The sequence below is a fragment of the Castor canadensis genome, chromosome 11 (genome assembly GCF_047511655.1).
Source record: "Castor canadensis chromosome 11, mCasCan1.hap1v2, whole genome shotgun sequence".
Classification (NCBI taxonomy): domain Eukaryota; kingdom Metazoa; phylum Chordata; class Mammalia; order Rodentia; family Castoridae; genus Castor; species Castor canadensis.
Window position 1 is genome coordinate 23,378,102 of NC_133396.1, and position 15,852 is coordinate 23,393,953.

Below are 15,852 nucleotides of genomic sequence, written 5' to 3' on the forward strand. Positions count from 1 at the left end.
CCACAATCCTATTTATGCTTCCTGTGTAGCTGGGATGATAAGTGTGTACCACATGCCCAGCTTTTATTGGTTGAGATGGGGTCTCATGGACAATTTTGCCCAATTTTGCTACCGCCTGATCTTTGGCTCCTGAAAAGGTAACTCATTTTGACCTTTTTACTGTCACTCCAGCCTGGAAACAGTGGCCCTGGACATCTGTGACCAGCCATATAGCAAGCACCAGCAAATTCAATGCTGAGAAGCAGCCAGTGGTGGAGATGGTTCTGGGAACAATGACAGGAGGCAGGCAGTAGGCTGTGCTGCTCCTTGTCCCAAGGCCTGCGGAAAAGCAGCAAAATCTGCCACCTTCTTACACCTGTCCTGCAGGAATATGGAAGGATTCTCTCTGCCTCCCTCTGTCTGCCCAGCCTGGCTCCACGCTCCCCAGCATGAGGTTAATGCAGGATGGGGATGCCATCCATGGCCACAAGTAGCTAACAGTTGTCAGACCTTCTCAAGGTCACCTCAAGACAACCTGACTGCAGAAATCAAGGCTGTGAGGAAGAGAAGGGCTCTTCAGGGAGGACTCCCTGCAGATCACGAGTGCTCCCACTGTAGCTCAAGAATCCCACCCGGAAGTCAGCCACAGGGTAGTGGAACATGCCCAGCCTATGCCTGGCCCTCAGAGCAGGGTTGAAATCCCACCTTGTCCCACTGTCCTGCCCTGAATCAAATCCCAGTTTGTGAGAGAACAGAATTTCCACCAGGATGATGGGGTGATGGGGCAGGGAAGGGACTGTCCTCACCTGTGAAAGGGGGTACCTCCACCACCTAATTCCTAAGCAGTCTCAAACAGTCTCAAAGGTCTAGGGGAGAAGTTCTCTCTCTTTTTTTTTAACGGACTTTTCAAGCATATGCAAAAACAGAGAGATAATTTGACAAACTCCTATGTGCCTTACACCCCAGCTCCCATCAGTATCACTACTTCATCTACTCCTTCCCTTAACTTCTGGATTCTTTTCAAAATGAAGCTGAGATAATCAGGTCATTTTACCTCTAATACTTCAGAATGAATTACAAAGACTTTTTTAAAAAGCATAACCACAATACCATTATCATACCTCAAAGTTAACCATATTCCTTAATATCAATATCTCATCAGAGTTCAAATTTCCCCCAGTTGCTCATGAATGTATGTTACAGTTAGTTTGGATTTGAGTCAAATAAGGTCAACACATCACATTGAGTTGATATATATCTGGATTTCTTGGAACCTAAATTCCCCATCTTTGCTCTTCTTGTAATTTTTGGTCACTGAAGAACTGGGTTATCTGTTCTGTAGTTTCTGGATTTTGGTAATTGTGTTCCCATGTGTCACTTCTCATGTTCCTCTGTTCCTTGTATTTTTGATAAACTAGTGATTGGATCCAAGGATTCGGATTCATGTTTGGTGCTTTGTTTTGTTTTGAGCAAAAATAATACTTGGTTGGGGGGGGTCACATTTTGGAAGTAGGGTCTGTTTTTGTGATTCAAGCAGGAGATTCAATGTTTACAGTCAGATACACCCATTATAAGTTCCCATTAGGAAGAGCTCAAAGTATAAAAGTCTCAGTCAAACACACAGACTGGTTGAGCACTGGAAAGATCACAGATGTTTAAGGCTGGGATGGAGAGGGAAGCCAGGCTCACAAGCCGAATGCTATAGAAGGCCATGTCTATGGCTTTTGGAGTGCGGGGGGGGGGGGGGGGTGGAGGGTGGGCATGGAACTGTAACTTTAAGAAAGCAGATCTTGGGTTGGAGAGGACAGGGTTGGTAGTAGGGGGCACTCTGGGACTTGTGGGAGATCATGGCTGCTGTCTTGGCCATAGTGTAAATGAACAGCTTTGTGTGTTTGCAAGGACTTACTGAGAACAAAGGTGTTACCTGTTGCCTCATCTCCAGTTCCCAGGCTCTGTTAGAGTTGCCTTTTCATGTCTAGGCTCTGTTAGGAAATCTCACTGGAATGACAGTCTCTTGTCACCTGTTCACTCAGCTAGCATTTATCAGGCACCCATTCTGGGCACCAGAGGCTCTCAGATGATCTGCCCTCAAGACACATCTAGGCCAGCCAGGACATGGCTTGGGTCCATCTGACACATACACCAAGGGCTTCACTAGTGTTTACCTCTCCTGGTCCTCTTGACACTAGCTAGCCAGATCATGCCAGATGGAACTCATGGGTGTATCAAAAAATAATCTTTATTGTCACTAGTATAAAACAGAGCAGATCAACTGGCCTCTCAGTCTGTACAAAGTGTGGGGCAGGAGACCACCTGGGCTGCCCCATCTCTCTCATAATGCCCTGCCCAGGAGCGCCACAAGGCAAGAGGGCCCCCAAGTCCTTCCCCTGGGGATAGGGATGAAGATGGTCAGGGTGGGGGGTGTCTCTGCTGAGGGAGGCAGAGGGGCAAAGGATAAAACTGGAGTGGGAAAGCCCCTGGATCGTACATCATACCGTCCCCACTGCACCCTCCCAGTCCACTGAACAGAGGAGTGCTGGGCAGCCTGCCACCAGCTGAGACGGTTCAGGTGGCCTCAGAGGGCCACACGGGTGCAGCAGTGGCGCAGCAGGCAGGGTAGGATGCCACGGTTCAGCTGATGGAACTCCACGAGCTGGAGCAGGTCTGTGAAGCGGGTCTGGCCGTCGTCCATGCTGAAGTAAAGGCAGCCCTCATCCTCGCTCTGGGGTGTGACCAGAGGGCAGAGGGTCAGGAGGGGATGAGGCTGAGGAGGAGCTGCCCCTGGGCCAGAACTGAGGTCCCCATTTCTTTTTTCTTTTTTTTTTTTTGTGCTCTATCACTTGAGCCATACCCCTAGTCTTTTTGCTTTTATTTGGGTTTTGAGATACTCTTGCTAAGTTTTGCCCAGGCTGGAACTTCTGTTTCTGACTCCTGAGTAGCTAGGACCACAGGCATGCATATCACACCCAGCTTTGAGGTTCAGCTTTTTTGTTGAGATGGGGTCTCACTAACTTTTTTTGCCCAAACCTCGATCCTGATCACCACCTCCCAAGTAGCTAGTGTTATAGGCATGAGCCACCACACCTGGCTGAAGTCTCCATTTGGTATGCAAGGAAAAAGGAGACTCACTCAGGGCCAGGGAGCTTCTTGCGGGAGGAGGACGCTGATGAGGAGGACAGGCTACTTGGGAATCCTGTGTCCCCTGCTACTGGAGTTCAGGGACTCCTGGGGAAGAAGGGGTCACTCACCGGTAGGATGAGATAGTGCTTGACTTTCTGCAGGTGGCACAAGGACAGGACAAAACCCTGGGGGTTCCGCTGGCTCTCCCGGACCAGGAACAGGCTTTGTGGAAATCAGGGAGTATTACCAAGAATGCATGGCCACCTTGTCCCAGGGTCTCTCTAATCACCAGTCTGCTGCCCACCCAGCTCAGCCCAACAGTTTACCCATCCACCAGGCCCTGCTGTCCGATGAGCCGCTGGCTCTCCTCCCGGGAGATTCGTCCATGGAACCAGGGTTGTGTGCGATGGATGGCTGAGTGGGGTAAGAGATGGGATGTCATCAGAGAAGGAGACCATCACCCCATCAGGCATGCTCAGAGAAGCCACCCAGGGGCTCTGTCATCACCAACCTGCACTGAGGCTCGTGCCCGAGCACGGGGTAGGCAGGCTGAGGCGGTGGTTTGTCTTCTTCTGCAGAGCAGTGAGGGACACAGGAGTCAGGGTATTGTAGGGAGTGTTGCCTGGCACCCCCTAGCTGGGGGCCTTCCCTGGGTTCTTCTCTTTCTCCCTCCCATTCCACAAAAACCCACAGAGAGGGGTCCCAGCAGACAAGAGATGGTCGCAGGCCCCTCACCCTCCAGGCCTGAGCCTCCTCCAGTGCTGCACTCAGAGCTTCTCGTGGGTTCTCAATGACACGCCCAGCGTGGCCGGAAAAGTCCATGGCCACCAATGTATTATCTGAGACACTCCTCTGGAGAGAGAGGGGACGGAATGGGCAGGGAAGGGCTCAGAACAGCTGCCCTGGACCAGAGCCTGGGTGCCCACTCCCTCCCTATGCCCCTGTGGACACTCACCAAGGGCGGGGAGCCCAAATAGGACGGGCGCAGGTGTCGAGATTGAGCCTGCTGATAATTCTTATACAGCTGCACCCCATACTGGGATTGGAGAAAGAAAGAGGATCTGAGGTCAAGAGGGCCTGGGAGCAAGGCTGTGAAGTCCTCAGACCAGGACTCCCCAAGAGCAGGGCTGTTTTTACCCTTGAATGGGGCTTCCTGAAGTTGGAACAAAGACTCTGGGGTCTCTTCCCTCTGCTGGAAACCCTTTAGGCAGGATCAGCCCCGTGCCACTCCCAGGACCTCACCTTAAAGAGGCGGAAGGCAGCCAACCAGCAGGTGCGACTCTGTTCATCCTCACTGCAGAAGATATGAAGGCCCTTGTGGCCATTTCGCAGCTTGTTAGGCTGAAGGAGAGGAAATGGGCTGGTCTCATGTCTGCACTTAGGACCAGATGTCTGTGCCTGGTCTCCATGGGGCAGAGCAGGACCCACAGAATCATGCAAAGTGCAGGGACAGGAGTCTGGGTACCCACAATGGAACTCAGAAGCCCCAGGTAGGATCTTGGGGCCTAAGCAGCTCCCATCCTCCCTCTGGCCAGGCCAAACCAGATCAGACCAGGAAAGAGTTGTCACCTTGACACAGAAACCGAAATCTGTGGGCATCCCATACAGCTTGCGGCCCTGGGTCACCACGTACACATTGGATTCATTCACGTCTGCCACGTACTGTAAATGTCTTGGATCCTGAGCAGCACAAGGAAGTAGGACTTGGTACAGGTAGATCCTGTCTCCCTATGACTGTCCCAAGCCAGGTAAGATTTCAGGACCAGAGAGGGTCAGGGAAGTACCCAAGGTCAGAACAACAAAGGGAAATACAGCCTAACTTGGGCTGGGGGCATAGCTCAAGTGGTAGAGCGCCTGCCTAGAAGTATAGCTTAGTGGGGCCAAGCAACACGCCTACGAATTCCAGCTACCCAAGAGGCGGAGATCAGGAGGATTGTGGTTTGAAGCCAGCCAGTGCAAAAACAATTCAGCCAGGTGTGGTGGTATGTGCCTGTAAAACCAGCCATGCAGGAGGCCCAGATAGGAGGATTGAGGTCCTAGACCAGCCCGGGGGTGGGGGGGAGACCCTATCTAAAAATTAACCCAAAGCAAAAAGAGCTGAAAGCATGGCTCAAGTGGTAGAGTGCCTGCTTAGCAAGTGCAAGGCCTTGAGTTCAAATCCCTGTACCATTAAAAAAAGAAAAGTATAACCTAACTTGAAATCAGGTTACCTGTCTTTTCTACTGCTACCTCCTGGAAGAGGTAAGCTAGGTAAGAAAGAATGGGGAGGAAGCATGAACTAGAGGCAGCCAGCCCTGTAGGAAAAGGAGGAGCATTTTGGAGGGGGGAGGTGTGTAAGAGGGTAAGAAACATCTTGGAGAAGTGGGGGGTCTAAGAAGGTAGCTTTAGGAATTCCAAGAGGAAGGCATACTTGAGGGGCTAGGGATGGCAATGTCAAGAACTCACCTTGGAGGTGCCCTTGGTAGAGTAATAGAGGCCGGAGCGGCGCAGGAAGCAGAAGAAGCGTTTCCAAAGCTTGCGGCCTGAGCCCCGCAGCTGCAGGAAGCCCTGGATCTCTGGGAAGCTGCCAGCATTCAGGAAGTTCTTAAGTAGGGAACAAGAGTGAGAGTGAGGGGCCTGTCCTCCTCCCTCCCTGACCTGGCTGTCCCCATGTGACAGACAAGAAACTGATGCTCGGGCCTGGCAAGTATCTGTGCACAGTCACACAAGGGACAGGCACCAGGCTTCCAGGTGGAAAAGCACTGGCCAATTCTGGGGAGTTGTGAACACAAAGTGAAGTGGGCGAATCTCCTCACCTGGATGAGGTCTTCATGGGATACGCCTGTGTGTGCATCAAGACAGCTAGAAACCATCTTTTCTGGGAACAGGGAGTGCTGGGGAAGAAAAGGGTGAGCGATCAGGGCTCAAGGATCCAGGCTGGGATGAAGATGTCCTGGAGCCCAGATCCCCCTCCTATACACTCACTGGGGAGCTCTTGAAGAGTTCATACTTGGCAAAGTTTTTCCGGAAGACAAAGCGGCTGTCTCCACCAACAGGCCAGGCTGCCTGTACTTCCACCACAAACTCATGGTCCTCCAAACCCCGCTCTGAGGTCAAGGGCAAAAAGTAGGGGTTAGTGGAGATTAACCAGACCTCCTGGATGAGCCATACACCTGGCCCAAAATGTGACACATTGCCTCCTGTTGCACGCAGCTCTCTGCACTCTGACTCACCCAGTGCTAGATGGGGGTGGCACTCCACCAGTCCCCAGCTCTCGTCACTCAGGGCATGAGCCCGCTGCACCAGCATTTCACACACATGGTGAGCTGTGGTGCCTGCTGCCACTTCCACAGACCGGCAGGCCCCGTCCTCGCTGTACACCTTTACAACCTGCACCCCAGGAATTGCAGGTGACTTGGGGCAGGGCAAAGATTCTTTCCTAGTTCCCTTCATTGTTGTACCCGAAGAAACCCTGGCTAAGATGCCCCCATCCCAAAAGGTGCTATATCCACCCAGAGTCAGAGCACCCCATCCCTGCCTTTCCCAGAATAACTCACATGGAGGCGGTCAGAGTCTCGAGGGAGTAGCCCCCTTGCACTGGAGGATCCCCCAAGAATGGGAGTCTGAGAAGGAGGACTGCAGAGCTCAGGGAAGGGGTTGGGGATGGAAGGCAGGGAGGTTGCCTGAAGCTCCTCTTCTCGAAGTCTCCTATGGGAGGCCAGGGGCAAAGGAAGGGAAGTAGCTGTATGTCAGGCAGGGTTTGCCTCCCCCACCAGCCTCTCCTCAGCCCCATCACCCCATTGTACCTGCTGGCTGGGATGGGCAGAGGCTGGGATCTTTTCACTTCCAGGGGAAGGGGGGCATCGGGAGGTGGGGGAGTCCCAGGAGGAGTCCCAGGAGCTGGGCACAGGTCCTCTGGGGAGCTGCTAAGATGAGGCAGAGACAGATCCAGCTCCATGACATCTGAGGAAGAAGAGGGGGTTTGATGCAGTCACTCGGTGCCCTGGTCCTGGGGAGAGGGGCCAAGAGGACCCAGACCTGCTCATCTCCCATAGTTCTCAGGGTACACCTCAGAGCTGACAATGCCCCCCTCTAACTGGATTTTCCCAGAGCTCTCAGAGGATAGGATGAACTAATTTTACAAAAGGGACACAGACCCTGAGAAGACAGCAGGTGAACCTGCTACTTGAACTCCAAATTCAGTGCTCTTCTTCCAGCCAAAGCTGCTCAGGATGAGCTGAAAGGGTCCCAACCACAGGCCTGGCTGCAGCCACAAACTCTGTGTCCACAGACTATCTGGGCTCATGGCAAAGGAGTGGGGTGCTCACTCCACTGGGCTCTGCCCCATGTTTTTCCAGCACTTTGTTGCCAGACACAGTTGCCAAGCCTGTGTGGCAATGCTTGGTCAAGTGATGAATGATGTACAGAAGGGGAGAGGGAGGTGGCAAAGGACAGGAACCAGGAGGGCAGGCTCAACTGTAATGGAAAGGGAAGGCCTAATCTGGAACTCTTGCCCAAGGAACCTTGTATGCCCCTTAGGCCCTTCATTCATCCTGCTCAGCTCTTTCCTGAAGGCCAGTGCTATAGCTAGCCACTGCCTCTGAGAAACCTTCCTGGGTTTGCCACATTCAGACCAAATGACTCCTTGTCAGCATTGTGATGGGGCCTTAACATCAATTACTGTGCATCTGTCTTATCCACCCCCTAGTCTGAGGGTATCTACCCCCAGGTTGTGCCAGAGGCTCACCTATGTCTTAGCACCCACAGATGCAGACACCCAGAACAAGTAAGGACAGGAGAGAAAGGGTAAAGATGCTCACTGGACTTAGAGACAGAACTGGCCCTCCTCTGCTGGAAGTAAGCAGACCCACTGGGCTGAGCTGAGACCTGATGAGACTGAAAAAACTGTGCTAACCCTAGCCCCCTGCTCTCCAGACACTGAGCCAGGGCTATGAGGGCACCTGGGGCACCTGAGATTGCCCCCACAAACACCTAGAATGCAGCAGGTATTTGACCCTTCCATGAGGGCATGAGGGGATTTGGGGGACAGATGAGTCAGGGTAGGGCAGGACAACTGTGCCGTAGGCTCTCTATTCAACTTTGACTCATCCATACTTCCTGGCTTAAGAGAAACACAAACAACCGTGCCTTTGCCCTCCACCTGCAACTCCCCAACCCATGGGTAACCTGGGAGGAAGGAGGGGTGGCAGGGAAGGAGCAGAATGGGGAGGAGGATGCAGCCTGAGGCTCCTCTGACATCATCCCCTCTTCCCCACCCTTGGCCTGCCTCCAGTCCAGGTGGGACCTGCAATCTGCCCACCTCCAGTCCCAGGCCACCACCTAGCCAGGTAGCCCACTCACTCAGGGACAGAGGCAATGCCTGGCCTGGATCTGGAGTGGAGTTGACCCCCTCCCCGCAAGCAGCACCAGAGATCCTTAACCCTGGTCTGAAGCCTACCAGTCTCATTCTGCTGTAGCCACCCCTAGGACCCAGGATGCATCTGACCCCATCACCCCAGGGAGAGGTTTCCTCCTTAACATACTCTCCTGTGTCCTGACCTAAGGTGTACCACAGATAGGGGCAGGAATGGAGTCAGAACACCCCCAACCCCACCTCATCTAACCCCTCATTTCAGGGAGGACTCAACAGTGGGAAGGGCAGTGTTTGGAAGGGGAAGAAATGGATTTGAGTCAAATTAAAGACTGACAAGGGTGGGGGAATGGGGTGTGTGGTGGGGGGTTGACTCCAGACTGAGGTTCACCTTCAGCTTCCTCCACCCAGCCTGGAGAAGAGTGGAGCAGTCAGGCTCAAAGAATTGAGGCAGGACAAGGGAGTCCTGGCTCTGGTCCTGGAAGCCCCTCTTCCAAGAGATCTGAAGCTTTCAATCTGGGCCTTAGCAAAACTTCTGTTGGAGAAATTGCCACCTCCCCAAATCATTTTGTCCCCTCAACACTTCAACTTCAAACCTGGCTTCCCAGCCTACCTCTCCTGTCTCAGCAGCTCCAGCCCCACCCTCCTTCCTACCCTCCCAGCAGCCTTGTTTACTTCCTGAATCTTGCCCCACCTGGCTGGCCCCAAGGGCGGGTGGCTAGGCCCAATGTTTGGGGCCAACAGAAAACAAGGCCACCTTCCATGCTTTCCAGTGGGGGGAAGGGGTTGGCAGAGCAGAGGACTAGGCTGGGGGCCTAAGTGCAGGGAGGTCTGGGTCTGGCCCAGTAATCCAGACCTGGCCCCATCACGGGAGGATCTTAACCTTTGGGGGTGTGGGGGCCCAGGTGAGGAGGTGGGAAACCCCTAGGTGACCTGGAGGTCCCACCTATTCCCTCATTCAGGGAAAAACACCCAATGGGGGAGGAAGGGAGGGTGTACAGCTCTTTTAAAGTTTAATTTGGGAAGAATGCTAGAGTGTCGCCTGTGAAGTTAATCATTATTTTCCCCTCCGGGAGGTCCTCACAAATAACACACCACACACACACACACACACACACAAATAACACACCACACACACACACACACACACACACACACACACAAATAACACACCACACACACACACACACAAATAACACACCACACACACACACACACACACACACACACACACACACACACACACACACACGGCAGGATATTGGGGGGAGACAGGAGAGCAGAGTCCAGGCCAGGCTAACCCAGAGGGCATTCCTGCGGACAAAGGGGTTGGGGGCACCTCCTCCTCGCCTGCAGGTGTGTTCTGGGTCTCTAACCCGCCTAGGAGCCCCAGACTCAGATCTGGGTCTTTTCCCAGCGGGGATCCCCTTTTCCCACCACACACTTTCTCCAGGCCCCACAGCACTGCAGACCCTCCCAACAGCCACCCCTCCAGCTGACCTTTCCCACTTCATTCTGAAGCCAGAAGGGATTCCTTGGCTCACCTGGGCACTACGTGCTGATGAGGGCGGGATAGTGTTCCCGCCGGGAGCTTCAGCGGTTTAGGGAATCCCTCTCCATTACTGCCCTCCAAACTGGAGGACGCCCCCCACCCCGCCCGCGGAGTCTTGCGGAACCCCAAATTGGAGTAAATTGCGCATAGCAAGGGAGTGAGGGTATCCCGACCCCTGCTAGCCCTTTCTCTCTGAGAAGGACTAGTTTCAGCGGGAAAGCCAAGCGATAGGACGGAGACCCTACTCCCCATCACCATCAACTAATTTGAGTGTTGGGGGTGGGGCGTTTTGGGTAGGATGGGAAAGAGAAGATGTGAAGGCCAGGAAAGGAGTGCGAACAAGGGAGGTCGGGGGCAGAAGGTGAGGAAGGGGCAGGATGGGGGATGGGAGGCAAAGAGAGAGTAAGGCCTCCAGAGAAACAGCAAGCGTCCGAATCTTTCTTTTCCTTATTGACCCCAGACCTATCCCGCACTCTTCCCCTAAGACGAAGTGCCCTCTTGGTCCTTACCTGGACCCTGGGCGTCGGTACACCTGCCTGGGGCCACCGGTTTAAGGAGGGAGACGCCAGGCCCTTAACTACCTGTCCCCTCGCTTTGCCCCCGCCCCTGGCCTGACATCACTGAGTGGGGAAGGAAAGGGGGAGAGCCTGACCGCCGCCTGTTCACCCACCTGGGCAGCCAGCCAGCTCGGCCCGAGGTGGGCACAGCCTGGGGCCCTGGTGCTGCTGGGGGTAGGAGCAGGTTGTCGTCTAGAGACAAGGCTCAGTCGGCTTACCTGGAGGAGCCTCAGCCGGAGTAGCAGGACACAGGGACCAAAGCCTGACCCCAGATACCTAGACTTGAATTCAAATCCACTCCCGCCTCTCTACAGGTGGCAGGAGGGTGTCCCGACTCTGGACGTGGAAGTCGGTGGAGGAGGAGGGAGCCCTGCGTGTCCAGATTCCAGGCCCAAAGAAACTAAAATTATCTTGGGCAGGTGGGGGCGGGGCCTGAGGAGGTGGCCGGGAGGAGGAAGCAAAGGAGGAGGGGCGGAGACTCCTGACTCGGTGCCGACTAGGATTGTTTTTTCCTTTCCAAGCCCGGCAGCAGGTGCCTGGGGAGAGGCGGGGAAGACAGTCGAATTTAAGAGCCTGGAGAGCGAAGATCAAGAGTCCAGACTACCTGGGAGGGAGGGTTTGCAGGCTGGATGATAAGGGGAAACGGCCACGCCCACTGTCCCAGAGGCTGGTCAGGTCATTGGCGAAGCGAGGGGGCCCGTCTGCAGCTTTGGGTCCCACCCCCTAGGACAAAGGGCGCTCTGCGAAAGAGGGTGACCAGCAACCTGTCCTGTTCCTCGACCTCCTGTCCCAGTCGGGCCACTCAGCTGCGCTCTGGCCCCTCAGAGGCACCCAGGGTATGCCCTCTCTTCTGGGCAAAGCCCAGACTCTCACCTTCACCTTTTCAAATTGAAGGGGTTAGGTAGGGTCGCGCAGCGGGGGACTGGCCACGGCGATCTGGGGAAAGCTTGGGCCCTAGCGAAGGGGACTCCAGATAAAGCAGTAACTCTAGCTTTCGGGTCCAGCCCTCGGCAAACACCGGGGAGCCGGAAGAGGGGCTGGGAGGCCGAGATCAAAGGCAGCGGCCACCTCCCATCTTCATGTGGGTGACAGTTGAGAAAACAAACAATCCATAGGGTGATAAGAGGGTTGCCCTGGGGGAGCCCAGAGGAGTGACTTCAGCCCCAACTTTCTCCAAAACTGAGTTTTCCTTGAAAAACCAGTATGAGTGGGTCAAGTGAAGAGGTAGGGGAGGGGCGAGGTCCCCTGGGTCATGAAGCAGCTTGGGCAAAGGCAGAAGAGGCAAATCACTCATTCATATGTTCAACCATTTAAGTACCTAGCATATGTCAGTCCCTTTACTGGCCATACAGAGGTAAGCAACAAAAACAGACCCGCCCTTAGCCTCATGTAGCACAGTCGGGAGACCAACCACATTAATCAAAGATACACACAAATAAGAAATGACGGGTGACAGCTATGCTGAGAGTGTGACTTACCCAGGGAGCTAGGGAGTCACCTCTCTCCAGAAGTGACAAGTGAGAAGAGAAGCTGGCTGCAGTGAGGACAAGACAATGGGGGACAATGGAGGACAAGACAATGGTAGGAATGGACACAGAATGGGGGTGGGGGGCTGGGAAGAAGCTACACCGCTTAGGTAGGTGTCAAAAAGGTGTCCCAAGAAGGGCCTGGGACTCCCCTGCCTCCAAGTCTCTTAGGCTTTGGTGAAAAACAGATCCTTGGGCTACTCTCCAGGTACTCAGACCCAGGAATGTGTGGTATTGACAAGCCCTCAGGTGGCTGTTCTGCAAACCGGGTTTGAGAGCTATCCTTCCTGTTTAGCCAGCCTGACAGGAGTGGTGGGCAGAGGTTCCATCTGTTCAGCAGGGGCACAGAGCAGTGGGCAGGTTTACACTGTGGAAAGACTCCCCAGGATGTTTAAGGCTGGGCTGGAGGGGGAAGCCAGACTCACAGAGCCTAGTGCTGTAGAACTCCATGTCTATAGTTTTCCGGAGGGAGTGGAACTGTAACCTTAAGGAGAGAAAGCAGATCTCTAGGCTGGGGAGAAGAAGGTTGGCAGTAGGGATACAGGGCCTTGTGGGAGGTCCAGAGCCATTCTGTCTTTGCCATGGTGTGAATGCATAGCTCTGTATGTTTTTCAGGACTCACAGAAAAGATAAATTTTACTGTGTATAAATTGTGCCTGAACTTTTTTTTTTTTTTTCAGTCCTGGGGATTGAACCCAGGGCTTTCCATATGCTAGGCAAGAACTCTACCACTTGAGTGAGTGCCCTACTCAGCACATGTATCTGATTTTTCTTTAATCTAAAAGAAACAACAAAAAAGAATAGGTTTACAGATGCTCCTTGACTGCTGATACGGTTATGGATTGATAAACCCATCACAAGTAGAACATATCTTAAGTAGAAAATGCACTTAGTACACCTAGCCTACCAAGCATCCGAGTCCACTTTCTTTTGAATCCTTATTGCATTCATGCCATTGTAAAGTCAGAAAATCATAAAAAATAACTATCATAAGTTGGGAGTGTCTGTATAAATCAGTGGAGCTGTAATGGAGAATCTAAATATAAACATTTTCCTTTCTGCTCAAGAGTTGTTTTTTGGTTTTTGATTTTGTTTTTTTTTCTTGGTGGTACTGGAGTTTGAACTCAGGGCTTCACACTTGCTAGGCAGGCGCTTTACCACATGAGCCACTCCACCAGCCCACTCTGCTCAATAGATTTTTGATGAAGGTGCCAAGACAATTTGATGAGGGAAAGAATATTCTTTTTTTTTTGTTCTTTTTCTTTCTGAGACAATCTTTTTTTTTTTTTTTTTTTTTTTGTAGTACTGGGTGTTTTGTTTTGTTTTGTACTGAGGTTTGAACTCAGGGGCTCACACTTGCTAGGCAGGCACTCTGCCACTTGAGTCACTCTGCCTGCCCAAATTTTTTGAGACAATCTTGATATGTTCCTAGGATGGTCTTGAACTCAAGGGACTCTTCTGTCACAGCTTTCCAAGTTTCTGGGACTACATGTGTGTACCACACACACCTGACTGTAAAAGATAGGTTTTTAAAAGAATGGTGCTGTGACAATTGAATACTCACATGCCAAAAAAGTGAATTGAGACCCTTAATGTACATGATACACAAAAGTTAACTCTAAATAAATCACACCTAAATGTAAGAGGTGAAGCTATAAAACTTCTAGATAAGATCACAGAAAAACATTTTTTACAAAAACATAAGGAAAAGAGAAAAAAAGTTAAATAGAAAACAAGTAAATTAAGTGGGAGAAAATCTTTGTAACCTTGGGTTAAGCAAGGAACTTAAATATAGCAAAAGCATGCCTGCCAGAAAAAAAAATGGTAAATTAGACTTCACCAAAATTTTAAAAATTTCACTTCAAAGAACACCATTAATGGGAAAAAAAAAAGGGGGGGGGGAACAGGAGATGTAGCTCAGTGGTACACAGCATTTGTCTAGCATGAATAGGACCCTAAGTTCAATCCCCAACACTAGACAAACAAAACAAAACAAAACAACAACAAAAAAAACCCCAGCTAACCAAAGACTGGGAGAAAATATTTACATGTTATCTATCTCATTAAGGATTCTGTATCAGAATGTATAAAGAACTCATACACCAATAATAAAGAAAGTCAGGCACCAGTGGCTCACACCTGTAATGCTAGCTACTCAAGGTGGTAGAGATCAGGAGGACCGTGGTTCAAAGCCAGCCCAGGCAAATAGTTCCCAAGACCGTATCTTGAAAACTCCTATCACAAAAAAGGGCTGGTGGAGTAGCTCAAGATGTAGGCCCTGAATTCAAACCCCAGTCCAAAAATTAACTAATTAATTAATCAATTAAAAATAAAGAGAAAATTAAAAATGGGCAAAAGATTTGAATGTCTCAAGTCATACATATGAATGGCTAATAACTACATGAACTGATGCTCAACATCATTAGTGATTACAGAAATGAAAATTAAAAACCCTAAGAATATGCCACCGCATGCCCACTGGAACAGTCATCAAAGAGATAGAAAAGTACTGTGATGATACGGAGAAACAAATTCTTATATATTGTGTTGCTAATGTAAAATGGTTCAGCCACTTTGAAAAACACTGATAATTTCTTTCTTTTGGCAGTACTGGCATTTGAACTCAGGGTCTTGAGTGTGCTAGACAAGTGCTCTACCACTTGAGCCACACTTCCAACCCTTCTCGCTTTTAAGTTATTATTATTATTCTTTTTTAGATAGGGTCTAATGGGGTTTTTTTTGCCCAGGGGAGCCTGGACAGCAATCCTCCTACCTATGACCCTCTCCTCCATAGCTGGGACCACAGCAGCAGGCCAGCACACCCGGCTTAGTGATTGAAATGCAGTCTGTAACTTTTTGCCCAGGTTGGCCTCCCAGTAGCTGAAATAGCAGGTGTGAACCATCACACCCAGCCCAGTTTGGCAATATCTTAAAAAGTTAAACATAGACTTATCATACAATCCAGTAATTCTACTCCTAGGAATTGACCCAAGGGAAATGAAAACATCCATCCATACAAAGACACCTAAAGGACATTCATAGCAGCCTTATTCAAAATAGACAAAAACTGGAAACCCAAATGCCCATCAATACAGTGAAATACTACTTAGCCATAAGAAGGAATTACTGGTACATGCAAACAGATATAGGATAATGACCTTCCAAAAGTACTACGTAAGTGAAAGAGGCCAGAGCAAAGGCCATGTATTGCATGATCCACTCATATGAAATATTCAGAAAAGGCAAGTTTATAGAGACAGCAGATCAGCAATTGTCTAAGACTGAAGTTGGGAGCCAGACTGACTGCAAACAGGTAGGAGGGACCTAATTAGATTGATGGAAATGTTCTGTAACTGGATTGTGGTGATGGTTGCACAACTCTACAAATCACCTGTATTGTTTGAAAAAGAAAGAATGGGCCTGGTGCCAATGGCTCGCGTCTGTAATCCTGGCTACCCCGGAGGCAGAAATCAGGAAGATCGCAGTTCAAGGCCAGTTGGGGAGGATAGTTTGGAAGACTCGATGTTGAAAATACCCAACACAGTAAAGGGCTGTAAAGTGGTAGAGCGCCTGTCTAGCAAACGTGAAGCCCTGAGTTCAAGTCCCAGTACCGGAAGGAAGGAAAGAAAAGAGAGAGAACGGTTTAGAAGAATACTAGAATGGGGACCTATTAGAATACTATCCTGGTATTCCAGGAAGAGAAGAGGCAGTGAGGACTTACACAACCTCCGTTTCCAGAATTGCAAGATGGGCATAATAATGCTAGCC

At 51.0% G+C, this 15,852-nt stretch overlaps 1 protein-coding gene across 3 annotated transcripts; it reads right to left on the bottom strand.

The window, feature by feature from the left end:
* Positions 1-2,200: 2,200 nt before the first annotated feature.
* Grb7 (growth factor receptor bound protein 7) lies at positions 2,201-11,274 on the bottom strand. 3 transcript variants are annotated; one of them, XM_074045862.1, is made up of 15 exons: positions 10,672-11,274; positions 6,885-7,041; positions 6,636-6,786; positions 6,312-6,468; positions 6,064-6,185; positions 5,895-5,972; positions 5,545-5,682; positions 4,669-4,779; positions 4,342-4,440; positions 4,055-4,135; positions 3,835-3,951; positions 3,611-3,671; positions 3,426-3,513; positions 3,228-3,321; positions 2,201-2,701 (listed from the first exon to the last, which is right to left on the bottom strand). In XM_074045862.1, the coding sequence occupies exons 2-15, from the start codon at positions 7,034-7,036 to the stop codon at positions 2,555-2,557; spliced, it is 1,596 nt and encodes a 531-aa protein (XP_073901963.1). In that variant the 5' UTR covers positions 7,037-7,041; positions 10,672-11,274; the 3' UTR covers positions 2,201-2,554. The 3 variants fall into 3 exon arrangements, with proteins under 3 accessions (XP_073901963.1, XP_020031068.1, XP_073901962.1); XM_020175479.2 differs by having other exon boundaries at positions 10,777-11,271; XM_074045861.1 differs by lacking the exon at positions 10,672-11,274 and adding an exon at positions 10,511-10,605.
* Positions 11,275-15,852: the final 4,578 nt, after the last annotated feature.